This window comes from Ambystoma mexicanum, chromosome 7q, assembly GCF_040938575.1.
Source record: "Ambystoma mexicanum isolate Mex_15411 chromosome 7q, UKY_AmexF1_1, whole genome shotgun sequence".
Lineage (NCBI taxonomy): Eukaryota > Metazoa > Chordata > Amphibia > Caudata > Ambystomatidae > Ambystoma > Ambystoma mexicanum.
Window position 1 is genome coordinate 710,042,678 of NC_090941.1, and position 14,379 is coordinate 710,057,056.

Consider the following 14,379-nt stretch of genomic DNA (forward strand, 5'->3'; position numbering starts at 1 on the left):
CGAGTGAACATACCACTTCTCCCATAAGAGGGGCTTTAATCAATGCGAGATCTATAGTAGCCCATGCAACAGACATAGCAGACCTCATCCTAATGGAAGAACTAGACTTCTTAGCCATATCAGAGACCTGGCTTCATGCAGCAGCTGGCCCAGCCCTTGCGCTAGCCATCCCTGAGAATTTCTCCATCCTCCGAACAGACAGAATTGATTCTAGAGGCGGTGGCCTCGCTATAATCTCCAAAACCCACCTCAACCTCAAATCTGACAATACTGATCACTACTCATCCTGTGAATTGCTCACAGCCAAACTCCCCACCACCAACTCCCAAACCATCACCATCCACCTACTATACAGACCCCCAGGACCTCTAGGCTCCTTTGAGGAAGACCTTAACTCCATCCTCTCTAACAACCTAAAAAATACCTCTCAATGACTCCTCTTAGGAGACTTTAACCTTGGCTACAATTACCCTAAAGACACCCAAGCGTCACCAATTAATTACTCACTATCAGAACTAGGCTTCACCCAAAGAGTGTCCACCCCCACTCATAACAAAGGGAGAATTCTTGACTGGATAGCAGACCACAACTGCGCGATCTCCATCACTGCCATCGCCCCGCAACCTTGGTCTGACTACCACCTCCTCTCCTTCACACTCAAAGCGGCCAGCCCTATCGCTAACACTCCCTAGCCTCAGCCATCCCGACTAGAAGCAAGAAAAACATAACTGTGGAAAAACTCATCCCTCTCATTCTACCTACACTGAACCAACTCCCGGCTAACTCCAACCCCCACCATCTGGTTGAAAGTTACAACAAAAGCATGCGCCTAGCCCTAGATGCCATCGCACCACTAAAGCTGAGAAAACCCAAGCCAATAAAACACCTGAATACTTGGTTCACAGCCCACCTAAAAGCCCTCAGACTAGAGAAACGAAAAAAGGAACAAATCTGGAGACAAAATCCCACTGACAGCAACAAGCTGATCCTCAACAAAATAGTCTCTACCTACAAAAAGAAATCCTCCTCGCCAAACAAGAATCCTACAATCTGAGAATACTGCATGCCAAATCCAGCACTAAAGAATTGTTCACCATCCTTAAAGAGGTGGAGACTCCCATCCCGGTCCCAGACTCCTGCAAGAAAGACAAACAATGGTGCACCAGCATCCAAAATGCCCTTTCCAATAAAGTCACAGGCCTCCAAATCAAAATTAACAACAAGAAAGAGACTCTATCCAAGGCCAATCCTAACAACACCCCCACTCATACCATCCCTCAACACCCTCCTCCTAACCCCCCCACTCGCTTCAGCTTCTCCAAAGTCGCCACGCTAGAAGTGGAAAAAATCATACTCGGCCTCAAGCCTTCTAAACTGCCAAGGCGACCTATACCCACCTCAAATCATCAAAGACGCGGCCAGAGACCTATCTCCATTTATCACCAAACTCATCAATGCCTCCTTCTCTTCTGGCACCATCCCCAACAACCTCAAAGAATCCTGGGTCCTCCCCCTACTAAAAAAACCCACACTCGACCCAGCCGCACCCACTAACTACAGACCCATCACCACCTTCCCTTTCCTACTAAAAATCCTAGGCAAGACATCCTACCTTCAAATTCAAAAATTCCTTGAACAAAACCACCTCCTAGGAGTCGGGCAATCAGGTTTTAGACCCCAACACGGCACAGAAACAGCACTCATCGACCTCAAGGCCCAAATTGACACTCAGTGATAATGGGAAAACTGCCTTTTTGCTCCTTAGACCTCTCGGCAGCCTTTGATCTTGTTGATCATAAAATCCTATGTAGACACTTAGACTCGGCGGCCCACTTTTCCCAAGAAGCTATAAGATGGATCACATCATTCCTAAGCAACAGATCTATGCGCGTATTCTCCACCACGGCCTCCGCTGACCCCATTCCCATCACATGCGGGGTCCCACAGGGGTCATGTGTTTCCCCCAAACTGTACAACGTGTTCACTAAGCCCCTGTTTGATGATCTCGACGGTTTGGGTATCACCTACACTAGCTATGCTGATGATACCCAAATCCTCATCCCGTTGACGGGAGACTACAACACAGATTTGGCCCTGGTGAACAAGGTGTACCTCATCATCCAGGCATGGATGGCCTCCCATAGTCTATGCCTGAATGATGACAAGACTGAACTCATCATCCTGGGATCAGCCACGAACCTAAACAAACTGGACCTCAACTATTCCAGCTTCACCATTGACGGCAACCCTATAAAGGTAGCTAAGGAAGTGAAGACCCTTGGCATCTATCTCGATTCCACCCTCTCCTTCCATAAACAGGTCAGCTCCATGGCATCCACTACAGCCTACACATGCAAGCTTATACGCTCTGCCAAACCCTTCCTCTCCACCCAAAGTTGCATTACTCTAGCCAGAGCTCTCATACTATCTAAACTGGACTATTGTAACTCCCTCTATGTAGGCGCCAACAAACAGATTACCAATAAAATCCAGATCCTACAGAACAATGTCCTCAGAGCAGCGCTTAACTTCCCTAAAAGAGAACATATCTCAAATACTAGGAGAACCCACAACTGGCTCACTACCTCAGACAAAATTCTGCTTAAGGTAGCCTCCCTCACCCACAAATGCCTTAACAACGCAGCTCCCCGTTATCTCTCAGACAGAATAACCAGATACATGCCCAACAGACTCACCAGAAATAGCAATGCTAACGTGCTCGCTGTACCCAGATTCAAGCGCATGAAAATGGGCGGCAACAGCTTCCAGGTAAAAGCAGCCCAACATTGGAACTCACTACCACCCTCCGTCAGAGCACCTCAAAGCTACCACCAATTTAGGCGTAACTACCTCCAGTGGCTTAAGAACAAAGACTAATAATGACAGCCAATAATGACACCCTGCAACCACTACACATCTATTCAACTTGTAACTATGTTGCAATGTTACTCTGTATCCTTGTAACTGTTTCTACTCACTGTAACTGCATCTACCCACTACGTATAATAATGTAAATAATGTACAGTATTGTAACTAAGTTGAGAATATTCTTGTAATGCTTGCGCCCTCATACCTTCGGGTCCGGTGCGCCATATAAATAAATAAACATAAACATATCAGCTGAGTGGCAATCTGGTATGGTATAGTACTGAGAATATGGGGTAGGATCAGCCCAGTCAAACATATGTTTGGCAGTTAACATTAGTCAGGTGGTCACAAAGCCAAATCAACAGAGTGTGAATAACATTCAGTATTGGGATGAATTCACAGTGCAGAGGTCAGCCTAATCAAGTAAATATTAGGACAGTGTAAGCATGAGGCATTGGGCAGGTAGTAATGTCATAAGGTAGATAATCTGAGTGGCGGTAGCATTCGGTATTAGGGTGCATTCACGGAGCAGAGATTAGTCTAAACATGCATTTAAAAGGCAGTCAAACATTAGGTAGGTAGCAAAGGCGCAAGGCAGATCCACAGAATGGCAATGACATTTGGTATTAGGATGGGGCTGTTGATAATGAGCATTTTGATAGCAGCACAGTGCAATTCGGTCACTTGGGGCGGCTACGCTTAGATGTTTAGCAGAGTACGATGCAGGTACGTCATTAGGGATCGCTAACGCTGAGGTGTTCGAGCCTATTACTCACTGGTAGGTTATTTAGCAATTTCGCAATTGTTATGAGCGAGGTAGCGTGTGCGATGGATCCGTGGATGGCAAGTTAGCGAATTAAGCTTCGAGAATAGAATAGTTACAATATTAGTGAGGCGTAGCTCGGCAGCAAAGCAAGTAGGATTTTTTTTTTTTTCTCCAGTAGTGCTCTAAATAAACAGACCGCTCCAAATATTTCCTTATCGACTAATGACAGCCGCTTCTGCAAAAAAGAACTCGGAAAGCTAATTAACCCTCCCATTGAGCGCTTAAGTGATGGCTGGTAATCCGTTCTGGGCGCCACTCCTTGCACACTGCTGGCACTGGCGGCATGCCCTCAACTAAAGTGTAATAAGTTACTACATACATTAAGTTATTTAATGTATTTTTCCTGCAGGTTATGTGAGGTAGGCATGGTTTCAAAAGGCAGACACAGACACAAGTGAACAGTTTCGAAAACCTTTATTTAACTTCAGGGTTATGTCCAAGGGTTGAAGTGCCCAATAAAACGCAGCAAGATACTGCTGTATATGCAGAGGTTCCAGGTTGACATCGCATTTATACAGGAAACAAACTTAACAAGGGACACTGAAGCCGCCTTCGGGAGGTCGTGGGGTTGCCATAGATATTTCTCGTCCTACTCCACATATGCCAGAGGGGTAGGCACGTTGATCCATGACAAGGTTAGATTTCATCAGACCAAAGTGATTAGAGATGAAGAAGGCAGAAGCCTTATAGTGCAGGGCACCATACACGGAAAACTGTACACATTGGTTAATTACTAATTACTATGGGCCCAATCGGGATACAGTAGACACTCTAGATTGGATAGACCGGTAACTGGAGGAGTTATCAACAGGGGAAATGATCTGGGCTGGTGACTTCAATGCTGTGATGCGGCCCGAATTGGATAGATCAAAGGGAGTACAGGGGGGGGGGGAGCAAAGGGACAGATCGACTGCAGGACATGACCCTCCTGTGGGACATTACTGACGTGTGGAGGGAGAGGAATCCGGAGGCATGGCAGTACACCTGTCACTCCGCCCCCCACGGTTCAGCATCGAGACTGGACTACTTTCTAATCTCACACTCGTCGTTGTCAGGTTAGGGGGGGTTGGAATCCTTGCCCGTACCCTTTCGGACCATGCGCCAGTGTATTTGGAGCTGAGTCTGGAAGCCCGAGCTAGAGGGGCACCCCTGTGGCACTTCAAGAGTGAAGGCCTTTCGGATACTGTATTCAAGGATGGCCTGACAGAGGCTATTGACACCTTCCTCGACCTGAATGTGGGCTTGGTGCGATCTCCCGGGATACTTTGGGAAAGCCTGAAGTGTGTGATAAGGGGCAAATACATATCTAAGGAAGCGGGATCCTTAAACAGATTAGAAGGGAGCAAACAACCAAGGAGGACATTATAGGGAAGCTGCAGGTGTCCAATCTGACCCCCTCGAACCAGACTCAGGCTGAGATCCTTAGGCACCGGCAGGACTTTCAGGCATTGGCGCTAAGGGAAGTTAAGTTCATGGGTAACACGAATAATATACGCCAATAAGGGGAGGGTAACAAACCCGGCCGGACACTGGCTAGAGCGACTAAAAATGATCATTCGAGGGGGTAGATCCAGGCTATAGCGGATGAACAGGGGAATGATAAGTTTGAAGACATGGGGATAGTTAAACAGTTTTTTCGGTTCTATAGCCATCTTTACTCCTCACAACTGCGCGTATCCCGAGCAGATATTGAGGACTACCTAGATCAGGTGGCTCTGCATTGGTGCACTGATTTCCAAAGGGAATACCTGAGCCATCCACTGTCGTTAGAGGAGGTATTAAGTGCCATTAAATCCCTACCAAACGGGAAATCGCCGGGGCTCGACGAGTTCACAGCAGAGTTCTACAAACACTTTGCTGATACTCTGGGACCCCACCTGCTAGGAATGTTTCAGCATAGCTTACGTGAGGCGGTGGTGGTGGTGCTATTGAAACCCAATTAACCAGGTAACGAATGCTCCTCTTATCGCCCGATTTCATTAATTAATACTGATAATAAGATCTTAGCGAAAATCCTGGCGTTGCGACTATCGCCCTTAAAGTCAACAATGGTGGTGGCGGACCAGGCAGGCTTTATCCCGGGACGCTCCACTTCGTACGTCCTTCAGCGGCTATGTGGGTTAATGGCAGCGGTACCCCTCTCCCCCCAAGGACTCTCTGGTGGCAGCACTGTTGGACGCCACCAAGAATGGCCCTTCCTGTTCTCTGTATTATGCTGCATGGGGATGGGGGAATCACTACATAGATATGCTGAAATTACTGTATACTTAACTGACAGCCAGGGTGAGGATCAACGGCGAACTGACACCGGCCATCCCATTAGAAAGAGGTACATGGCAGGGCTGTCCACTGTCGCCTCTGTTCTTCGCTCTGGCGATCGAGGCATTTGCCGAAAGGGTCAGATGCGCACTTACATCGTGGGATCCAACTATATAATCACAAAATAATAATCTCACTATACGCCGATGGTATGGTAATGTTTATTAAAGATCCTGGGGTGAACCTGGATCCGGTGATGAGGGAGGTTCAGGGATTCGGCGAGGGGTCAGGGTTGCGGGTAAACACATCTAAATCAGTACTCTTTCCACTGACAGAAGCAACTGCCCAATTTCAGGACACATGGGGGCTCCAATGGCATACGATTCATACACCCTATCTGGGTATTCACATCGCAAGGGACCTGCTGGTGGTGTACCATAGCAACTACTTGGGGGTGTTGGACAAGGCCAGGGACGCCCTGGTTAGATGGAGGAACCTCCCACTAAACCTCTATGGCTGGATATCCGTTGCCAAAATAACATTACTCCCTAGGTTCCTCTATGTTTTCCTGAACGCTCCAATAGCGATCCCCAGAGACTAGTTTCGTAGTCTGAAAACCGCAGTCCTACAATTTATATGGGCAGGCAAGCCGGCCAGGGTTTCCTGGGATAGGTTGGTAGCCCCTATGGGTGACGGTGGATTGGCTCTACCTGACTTTGAGGCATATTACAACGTGGCACAAGCTGGGTTCCTTGTATATTGGTATGGGCCCCAACATGACAGAAGTCAGAGAGGTAGAAAGAGCGGTAGCTGCACCCAATTTGCTTAGGTCAATTATCCTACTGGCTCCGAGCCGCACACATTCTCAGAGGAACCTGGTGGAAGTGACGTGTAAAGCCTGGGTTAAACTGGAGCGGAAAATGAAAGGTGAGGTCCTCTACTCACCCCAACTCCCAATTATACATACACCAGGGATACCGGTTACTAGTGAGAAAGGCTTTGTAGATATGGTTAGTAGGCTGGGGATCACAAGCTTCAGAGACCTTTTCCCTAAGGGGAGGTTTGTGACTCTTGAGGAATTGAAGGGTAAGGGGGCATTATCCACTCTAGATGTATTTCTATACTTCAGACTCAGAGTGAGTTTACGCCTAGTGTTTACCACCTTTCCTGAACAACCACAGATATCCCCCATACTCGACAAAACACTCAACGGCTTGATGGGGCGTCGGCTAACCACACTCATATGTTTGTCCGATCCAGGAGTATGGGCACGCCGCAGCCACGAGAAAAATGGGAGAGAAAACTAGGGAGGGAGATTTTGGGGGACATTTGGAAGCACTGCTGTGAGGGGATAAGGAAAGGAGCTATTAACGCCAGATGCAAACTGATCCATTTCAAGTACATTCATCAGTTTTACTACCCACCAGCTAGGATCAAGGAATATTTCCCAGACGCCTTGGGGAGCTGCATTAGATGCCATTCGGAACTGGCTGACTTTCTCCACATTGCATGGAGCTGCCCGAATATACAACAGTTCTGGGAAGAGGTGTTTGATACGATTGGCGGGATCATAGGCCAGACATTGGCACCTGACCCGTTGATGGGGTTGTTAGATTACACTAAAGAGGTCCCTAGAGGAACAAGGAAACTGATCACTCTGCTTCTCATTCTAGCCAAGCGGAGAGTGGCGATGCTGTGGGGGAGGGGGTCATGGCCCAAAATCTCACATTGGAAAGGCGATATTATGTACTGTAACGACATGGAGAATGGATGGGAATCACTGAATCAACGACAGTGCAATGATACAGGCATGTGGGATGCATACACCCACTTCTTGCGCCGACAACCAGCCACTGAAGATGCTGGGTCATCACCGCGTGATACCGAAATGGGAAGAGGCGATATAATGTGAGAGTATGGAGAATTCAATACGAGATCCTACAAACTGTCTGAACCATACTAGTAGACACTCAGGATTAAACCACCTATGAAGAGGCTGATGACAATCTGTGTTATCCACATCTATGACACCAATGTATGGTGACAGGATAATGTGTGCCAAGGGGCGGAAGGGAGGGAATTTGGGGATAGTTAGCACATTGTGCTGGTTGTATGTTGTATGTTGTTTTTATCAAATGCAAATAAAAACAAATAGATAAAAAAAACTTTAACAGGGTTTGGAGCCATTCTATCAATGGGAGTAGTCTCGACCATCAATTTAAATTAAAGGATGTCAAAGTCAGTCTATCAAAATAATAAAGGTGTCTGTGTCAAACCTAATATTGCCATCACTTAATTCTATGAAGATAATATGTACGGGGTTAGGTAAAAACAAAAGAGTGAGTCAAATAATATCAGGATGGCAATTGAGTTAAATAACACTCCCTTGCCCAAGCTTTTGTAATAAAAGTTCATTAGGAGCATGGGTGGCTATTTCACACAGTTCAATGAGGCACAGTCCTTCCAGGCTTCCTTTACCTGGTTCAGAATTCACACAGTTCATCAGTATACAGTTCGCCCAGGCTTCCCTCACCTGCTTTGATATCAATTTCTCAAAACACTGTTTTCTCAGGCTTCCCTCGCCTAATTCAGCATCAACGAAAAATAGTTCAAAATGGAGTTCCCTTCCCCAGCAGTTCAATACCGGTTTCACACTGGGGTTCCCATCCCCAACAGTTCAACAATCCTTCAATGGTTTACTTGACAGAGACTTTCGGAAACTGACAGTATTCACTACCCCTGTGCGGGACCACTGTGTCAGTGAGGCTTTCACACAGTTGTGCCCTTGGCACCTCTTTACTTCATACTATAGTAACATTCACAAACACATAGTATCTTGATCAGCCTTGTGCAGGACCACTCTGTTACTACGTCTGTCTATACAGTTAGTTCTCCTCGTATTATATTTCACTTGGTCGTGCCCCTGGCACTGCCTTTCACAATCTTTACTTTGTTGTGCCTTCGGCACTGTCTTTCAAAATCTTCGCTTCAATTCTCATTACATGTCCCAGACGCTCTTAATTCTCATTATGGGTCCTCGACCCTCTTCTTAACTCCACAAATATAACAGTTCTCATTTCACTTTTGCTCGTGCTTCGAGCCCTCTGTAATTCACAATCGCAAAAGTCTCTCTTTACTTGTGTAAACGTACGCACGGCCTCGCTGTCACTTTGTTTCTCATCACACTCTTACAACAATGGACAATTGAAGCTTTCATCATTGCGTGCCTCGCCATACGCTTGTCCTCGCTTTGCAACATTGCATTTCATTCGAGCCTCGCACGTTTCGCAAACCGGGCTCCCTTCTGCTTGGAACTCACCAGCTGTGTTTCTCTTTATCGCTTGATGCATTTCGAGGTCAGGGTCTTCTCTGCTGCCCCTTGCAACACTCCAGTGCCTTCTCGTACACCCCAGGGAATGAGCACCTGTACCAGGCTTTCACTTTGTAGTTTGTTTCCACGAATGACTCCCTTTTGGCTCCTTGGAGACATGGCTCCCTCGCCACGCTTTCTGCAGCCTTTTCACCTCTCAGGCCCTCTGCATCTCAGCGCTTTGTTCTCTGCTGACAGATTTCAGGGTCCCTAGGTAGACCCGGTTCACCTGCCTGCTCGTCATCCAACTCGTGTGCCTTCTCGGGCTCCTGTGTAACCCTATGCTCCACCTCTTATACTCTGGGTAGCCGTCAATGTGTTTCAGGTGTGTGTGATTATGACTGAGTGCCTGACCCTGCCTTGCCTCATTACCGGGACAGAACCATTCCATATTACTAGGGATAGTCTTCCTAATCTCAGTCTTCCTCTTCCACGTCTCAGTAGTTGGGCTGACATAGAATGGAGGGGAATTATGGGAGTTGTAGTAGCCCATAAGGGTAGAGAAAATATGGGGTAAACAATTGGCAGGAAATGGGAGATACCATGTCTCGCCTTCTGGTGTTTCTTCCCCACTCCCCAAGGACCCCCTACCCAGGTGGTCCTCCCTCGCTTGTCTATCCCCAGGGTCGGGCTCCAAAAGCGATGGCCCTTGCCAGGCCACCTGAATAAGGGATCCTCTGGGCTTGAGTAGTGAAACACCCTCAGGTATTTCACAGTAATCAGCGATGTCATAACTACCGAGAATTTAATTTAGCGATTGCGGGATCCAAGTATATTATCTCCTCAGATGGCACCTCCATAGTTGGAAGTACTTTTGTTCTCCCACAGAAGGAACGGTTTTCAGGATTATTTTAAATGTTATGCTGATCTATGAATGTCTCCATAGACAGTCTTCTACCACTGCCTGGAGACAAGTGATTGAAAATTGCTCTACATAAATGCGTGTTCATTTTTAACATGTTTTTGTACTATGTAAGACTTGTGAAACATATAAAATTGCATCTCGACCGCCCCTTTCATCCGTGCTTTGGAATTCCTTCATAATATATATGACCAAACCCGGCACGCTAGGGGTTTCCGACTGGGCCGTGACTTCAGTGGAAGAAAACGCACTGAACGCTTTGCTAATGTTAATAACAGTCTGGAGGCCAGCAGCTGCTTAACTCCTTCGGGGTGCTCCGACCCAGTCTGCCTCCTGCTCACCTAACAAAGGAAAAGCTTGATTAGTTTGGACTGTTAGGTGGCGCTGAAAGCACTACTTAAAAAGCCAAAACGTTTGTCATTAACAAAGAGCTTCAAATATGGGCTCTGAATGAGGGTCTGTAATGCTTTACCAACAAAGATATTTGAGGAGGGATACACATTTGGAATCCCTCCCATTCCCTGCCACTAGGCAATGTAATCCCCAAGGCTAATCCCACCCATTCCTGCCCATCTCGGAACGGTTTGATTTTGTGTGAGCTCTTTCATGGAGGCAGCCATCTTCGATGACTGTCTCCAAGGAAGCTCTTTGGAAACAAGCCGGTCATCTTTGAATGGTAAATATACCATGCATCTTCCAAATAAAAGTATAAATTGTTTCAAATAGCTAAAGTAATTTGCATTTTGAGAGCTTGTTTTGGTTCACAGATGAAATGAGGGCTAGTTTTGGTAAGCTGCCACTATGGTGACTTGATTTGTTCCGAGGGTGAGTCAGGGAGCAACATTGAGGCAGGTGATTCAAACATACTATTACAGATTTTAGACAATACTCCTTGTAAATGCACGTTATTTCTGTCCTTTCAGAAGCTGTTTCTTAACTACTCCACCCTGTCATGTCTTGTCTTTTTGCCACCCAGGGCCTGACCGAGGGAGAAGCCGGAGTCTTGGGAGGAGTAGCAAGCTTTGCTGGCTCCGATAGAGGCACAGCTTCTGTACAGCTCATGCGCACCACATATCCTTCAACGAAGTGCTAGTTCAGAGACACGCAATGGCATCAGTGTTGCAGTGGCTAGTGCCTTATTTGTCTAGAGGTCCTGGCGGGGTTAGCTGGGAATGAGGGCAGAACATCTATTGTGCCTTCATTCCTCTGTCTGTAATATGACAGCCATTCAACATGAACGCCTGAGACAGGTCCGGGCATCTCCCCCTGGCAGATGTCTGCCAAGAGGGTGTGCTTTGTCAGGTGGCACGCAACATCTTTCCAGTGAATTGGTGGGCATCTGCTTGGCTTTGTTAAAATCTTGAACATTGTTTGGCTTTATGTTGGTTTATACACATGTGGAATTTTATTTGCTCAACATTTTATGTATATTTGTATTTGACAATTCTTACAGCCCTGAGGATGACCCATATAGGTCGAAACACATGTTGGCTGGCTAAATTCAAATTTGAATACATTCATTGTGCTACATAGTTGTGTGTTCATAATTCAATTGGGCATTCAATAGTGTTCTTATTATTGTTTGTGTGCGCATGTGTTAGGAACATACCCTTTTCCATGATTCAGGTTTGTCCACCAACAGATCTATTACAGTCTGTAGGTGGTGTTTCGTTATGTGCCCACCCATTGTCATGCTAATTCATATGGCCATTTCTGACTCTGCCCGCCCAAAACACCTCCTTAATGAGAACTCTTTGGGCTTGCTTTAATAAGCCTCACTATCAGGCTTTGCATTCAAAGTGTGTGACAGTGTTTGCTCAAAGCAGTCTTCTGAGAGTTAATGAATTAATTGGAGTTGTAAACACGCTACTAGTGTAATAGAAATGTCTTACCAGGCCTAACTTCAGCCACTCCATTTATAAGCACTGTGTGTGTCCTTCACTGAAGTCCTGTTTAAAACAAGCATTTGCAAAGCCAACATTTTTGGCTTGTGCATAAGTTTTAAGGTTTTGCCAGGCACAGCTATTAGATGCTCAGGTACTTGCATCATTTTGCACCTGCTGTCAACCCTGGGTAGTTAATACCGCTACTGCTGTGTCTTTCCCATGCTTACACAAACACCCAAACCGTTGGCATTGCCTATACTCTTTATATTTGTGGCCGTCCCAGTTTTCTATCTTGAAAATCTGGTCACCCTACCCTCTGAACGATAACAATCCAAAAAAATAACTATTCACCTATCTGTAAACTCTTATGCTGTTCATTTGTACCTAAGTGTGTCCCTCTGCACAAGATAATCAAGCTTGTCCCACTGCACAGAACATATCTCCCTTCGCTGTTCCACATAACAAACCCCCAAAATACCTCTATCCAGTGGGCAGGACAAAAAAAATCCTCCACACGAGAAAACAAAAAAATAACTAGGCATATTATTGTGAACTGCATACCTGCCTACATTTGAAAATCACAATTCCTGAGAGTTTATGCCACGCACACAGTCACACAAAACTCTGCCCATTTTCACATGCCTCGGCCCACATGTTAAAAAGGTAAACTCTGTTGTAATGTGATGTGACGTCAGAAATTTGCAGTTCCAATTGAAATATGCATATTTCATTAAATTTGCCTTTTCACAACCACCCAAATTGCATAGGACAAAAGGCATTCGCTTTCCATAAAATCACCACGTTAAAATGTGCACATGTAAACTCCCAGAACCAATACAAAGGTTTTCCCTGAATTTTGCAGTACCGAAATTGGACATTTCACCTTAGTAGTTTTTCATCAGGTTATGTAGTGCTGTGGCGAGTTGTCCAGCCAGCCTGCAAACCTGATGGCTGTGGTTCAATGGGGCTAAGTCCATACTTGCCAACATTCTGTGACCAAAAAGATGTAGGATTTTTCAAGTTTCGAAAATAATAATTCCCATAACGATGACATCACAGGAAAATACAAAACATACATTGTTGGCACCATTTAACCATTCTAAAATACACAACCCATCAAACAGCACAACATGGAAAGATGTTAAAAATGTATAATTCTGAATGGTAATTTCACACCAAATTCAATTACCTAACTTCACAGAAGGTAATCGCAATGAGCTGGTATGCAACGTTGGCCACTGCCCTGTAGCAGTAGCCCAGGCAGTACATATTTATTGCAAGTTGAACACTGAAGGACATGGTGACTGATACCCCCCTTAGTCTGATAGGCAGATGCTGTGTGATGGTGTTACACTTTGCCACTTGCCTTCACTGGTGGTTCACCCAAGGGTTGTATCGGCCAGAGTGCAGGACAGAGTCACGCAGCTGTCAGTTCAGTGAATTGGTCTGAGCCCAATCAATGTATTCACCTACCAGCCCACTGTACAGACAGGCTAATTAATGTGTTGCACGCTTTGTCCTGCAGCCTGCCTTAGAGTCACATACATTACCTACCACTGTAAAAAGCAGTAGGATATGTCACTGAAATCTTTAGGCGGTAGGACTGCTTAAAAAGCAGTAGCCTACTGCCTAAATCTGTAGGGTTGGCAAGTATGTAAGTCCACCCTAACCTGGGCAAAAAGAAACAAAGCAAAAGAAACGCGCGTTCGCATTGAAACTTGGCAAACAAGAATGAAAGGTGAAGCAAAATAACATTATTTTGCTTCACCTGCATTCTTTTTGCCATTGTGCTGGAAGCGTTAGTCTTTGCTGCAGAGACAAAGCCACACTCAGGCAGGGAGTCCGCTGCAAGCATTCCTGCAAGCATTAAAATAATCAGTGAAAGCGTTCCCCCATCAAAATTTCTGAGATTCCAGGGTCTTTCCGGGAGACCCGGAGTTACGGGAAAAATCCGGAGGTTAGGCAGGTATGGTGAACTGGTATACTGGAAATACAGCTGGGAACGGAGGATTGCCTGCGCTCAGCCCCTTTGAACAAAAAACACCGCCTTGAACATAACTAATCCCCAAAATGCACTGAAATGTGTTTAAGATTTACTGTAGATCAAATTCAGCTAATACAGCAATGACAGCGTTCATCAGCTCTGGCCACCATGCCGTCTTAAACTCCGACATTTCCTTCAGGCACGTGACTTCCATGACACGACCGAACGTGCAACTCACGTGATGACGATGGTGGAGTGTTTCTAAGGTCCGTTTCTCGGATGGGAAGTAGCCACTACAATTTATTTACTCCAGGTGAGTTACTT

General features: G+C 46.0%; 1 protein-coding gene across 2 annotated transcripts in view; it reads left to right on the forward strand.

Moving 5' to 3' along the window:
* The window catches only part of EEF1AKMT1 (EEF1A lysine methyltransferase 1), a 215,432-nt gene that overhangs the window by 12,889 nt on the left and 188,164 nt on the right, over positions 1–14,379 (forward strand). Inside the window, exon 1 of one of the 2 annotated variants that reach the window (XM_069639941.1) lies at positions 14,282–14,368. The exons of the other annotated variant lie outside the window; for it this stretch is intronic. Within the exon in view, the coding sequence (XP_069496042.1) occupies positions 14,335–14,368 (34 nt within the window). The 5' untranslated portion in view covers positions 14,282–14,334. Of the gene's footprint in view, positions 1–14,281; positions 14,369–14,379 lie in introns of those variants that run through there. 2 annotated transcript variants of the gene reach the window in all.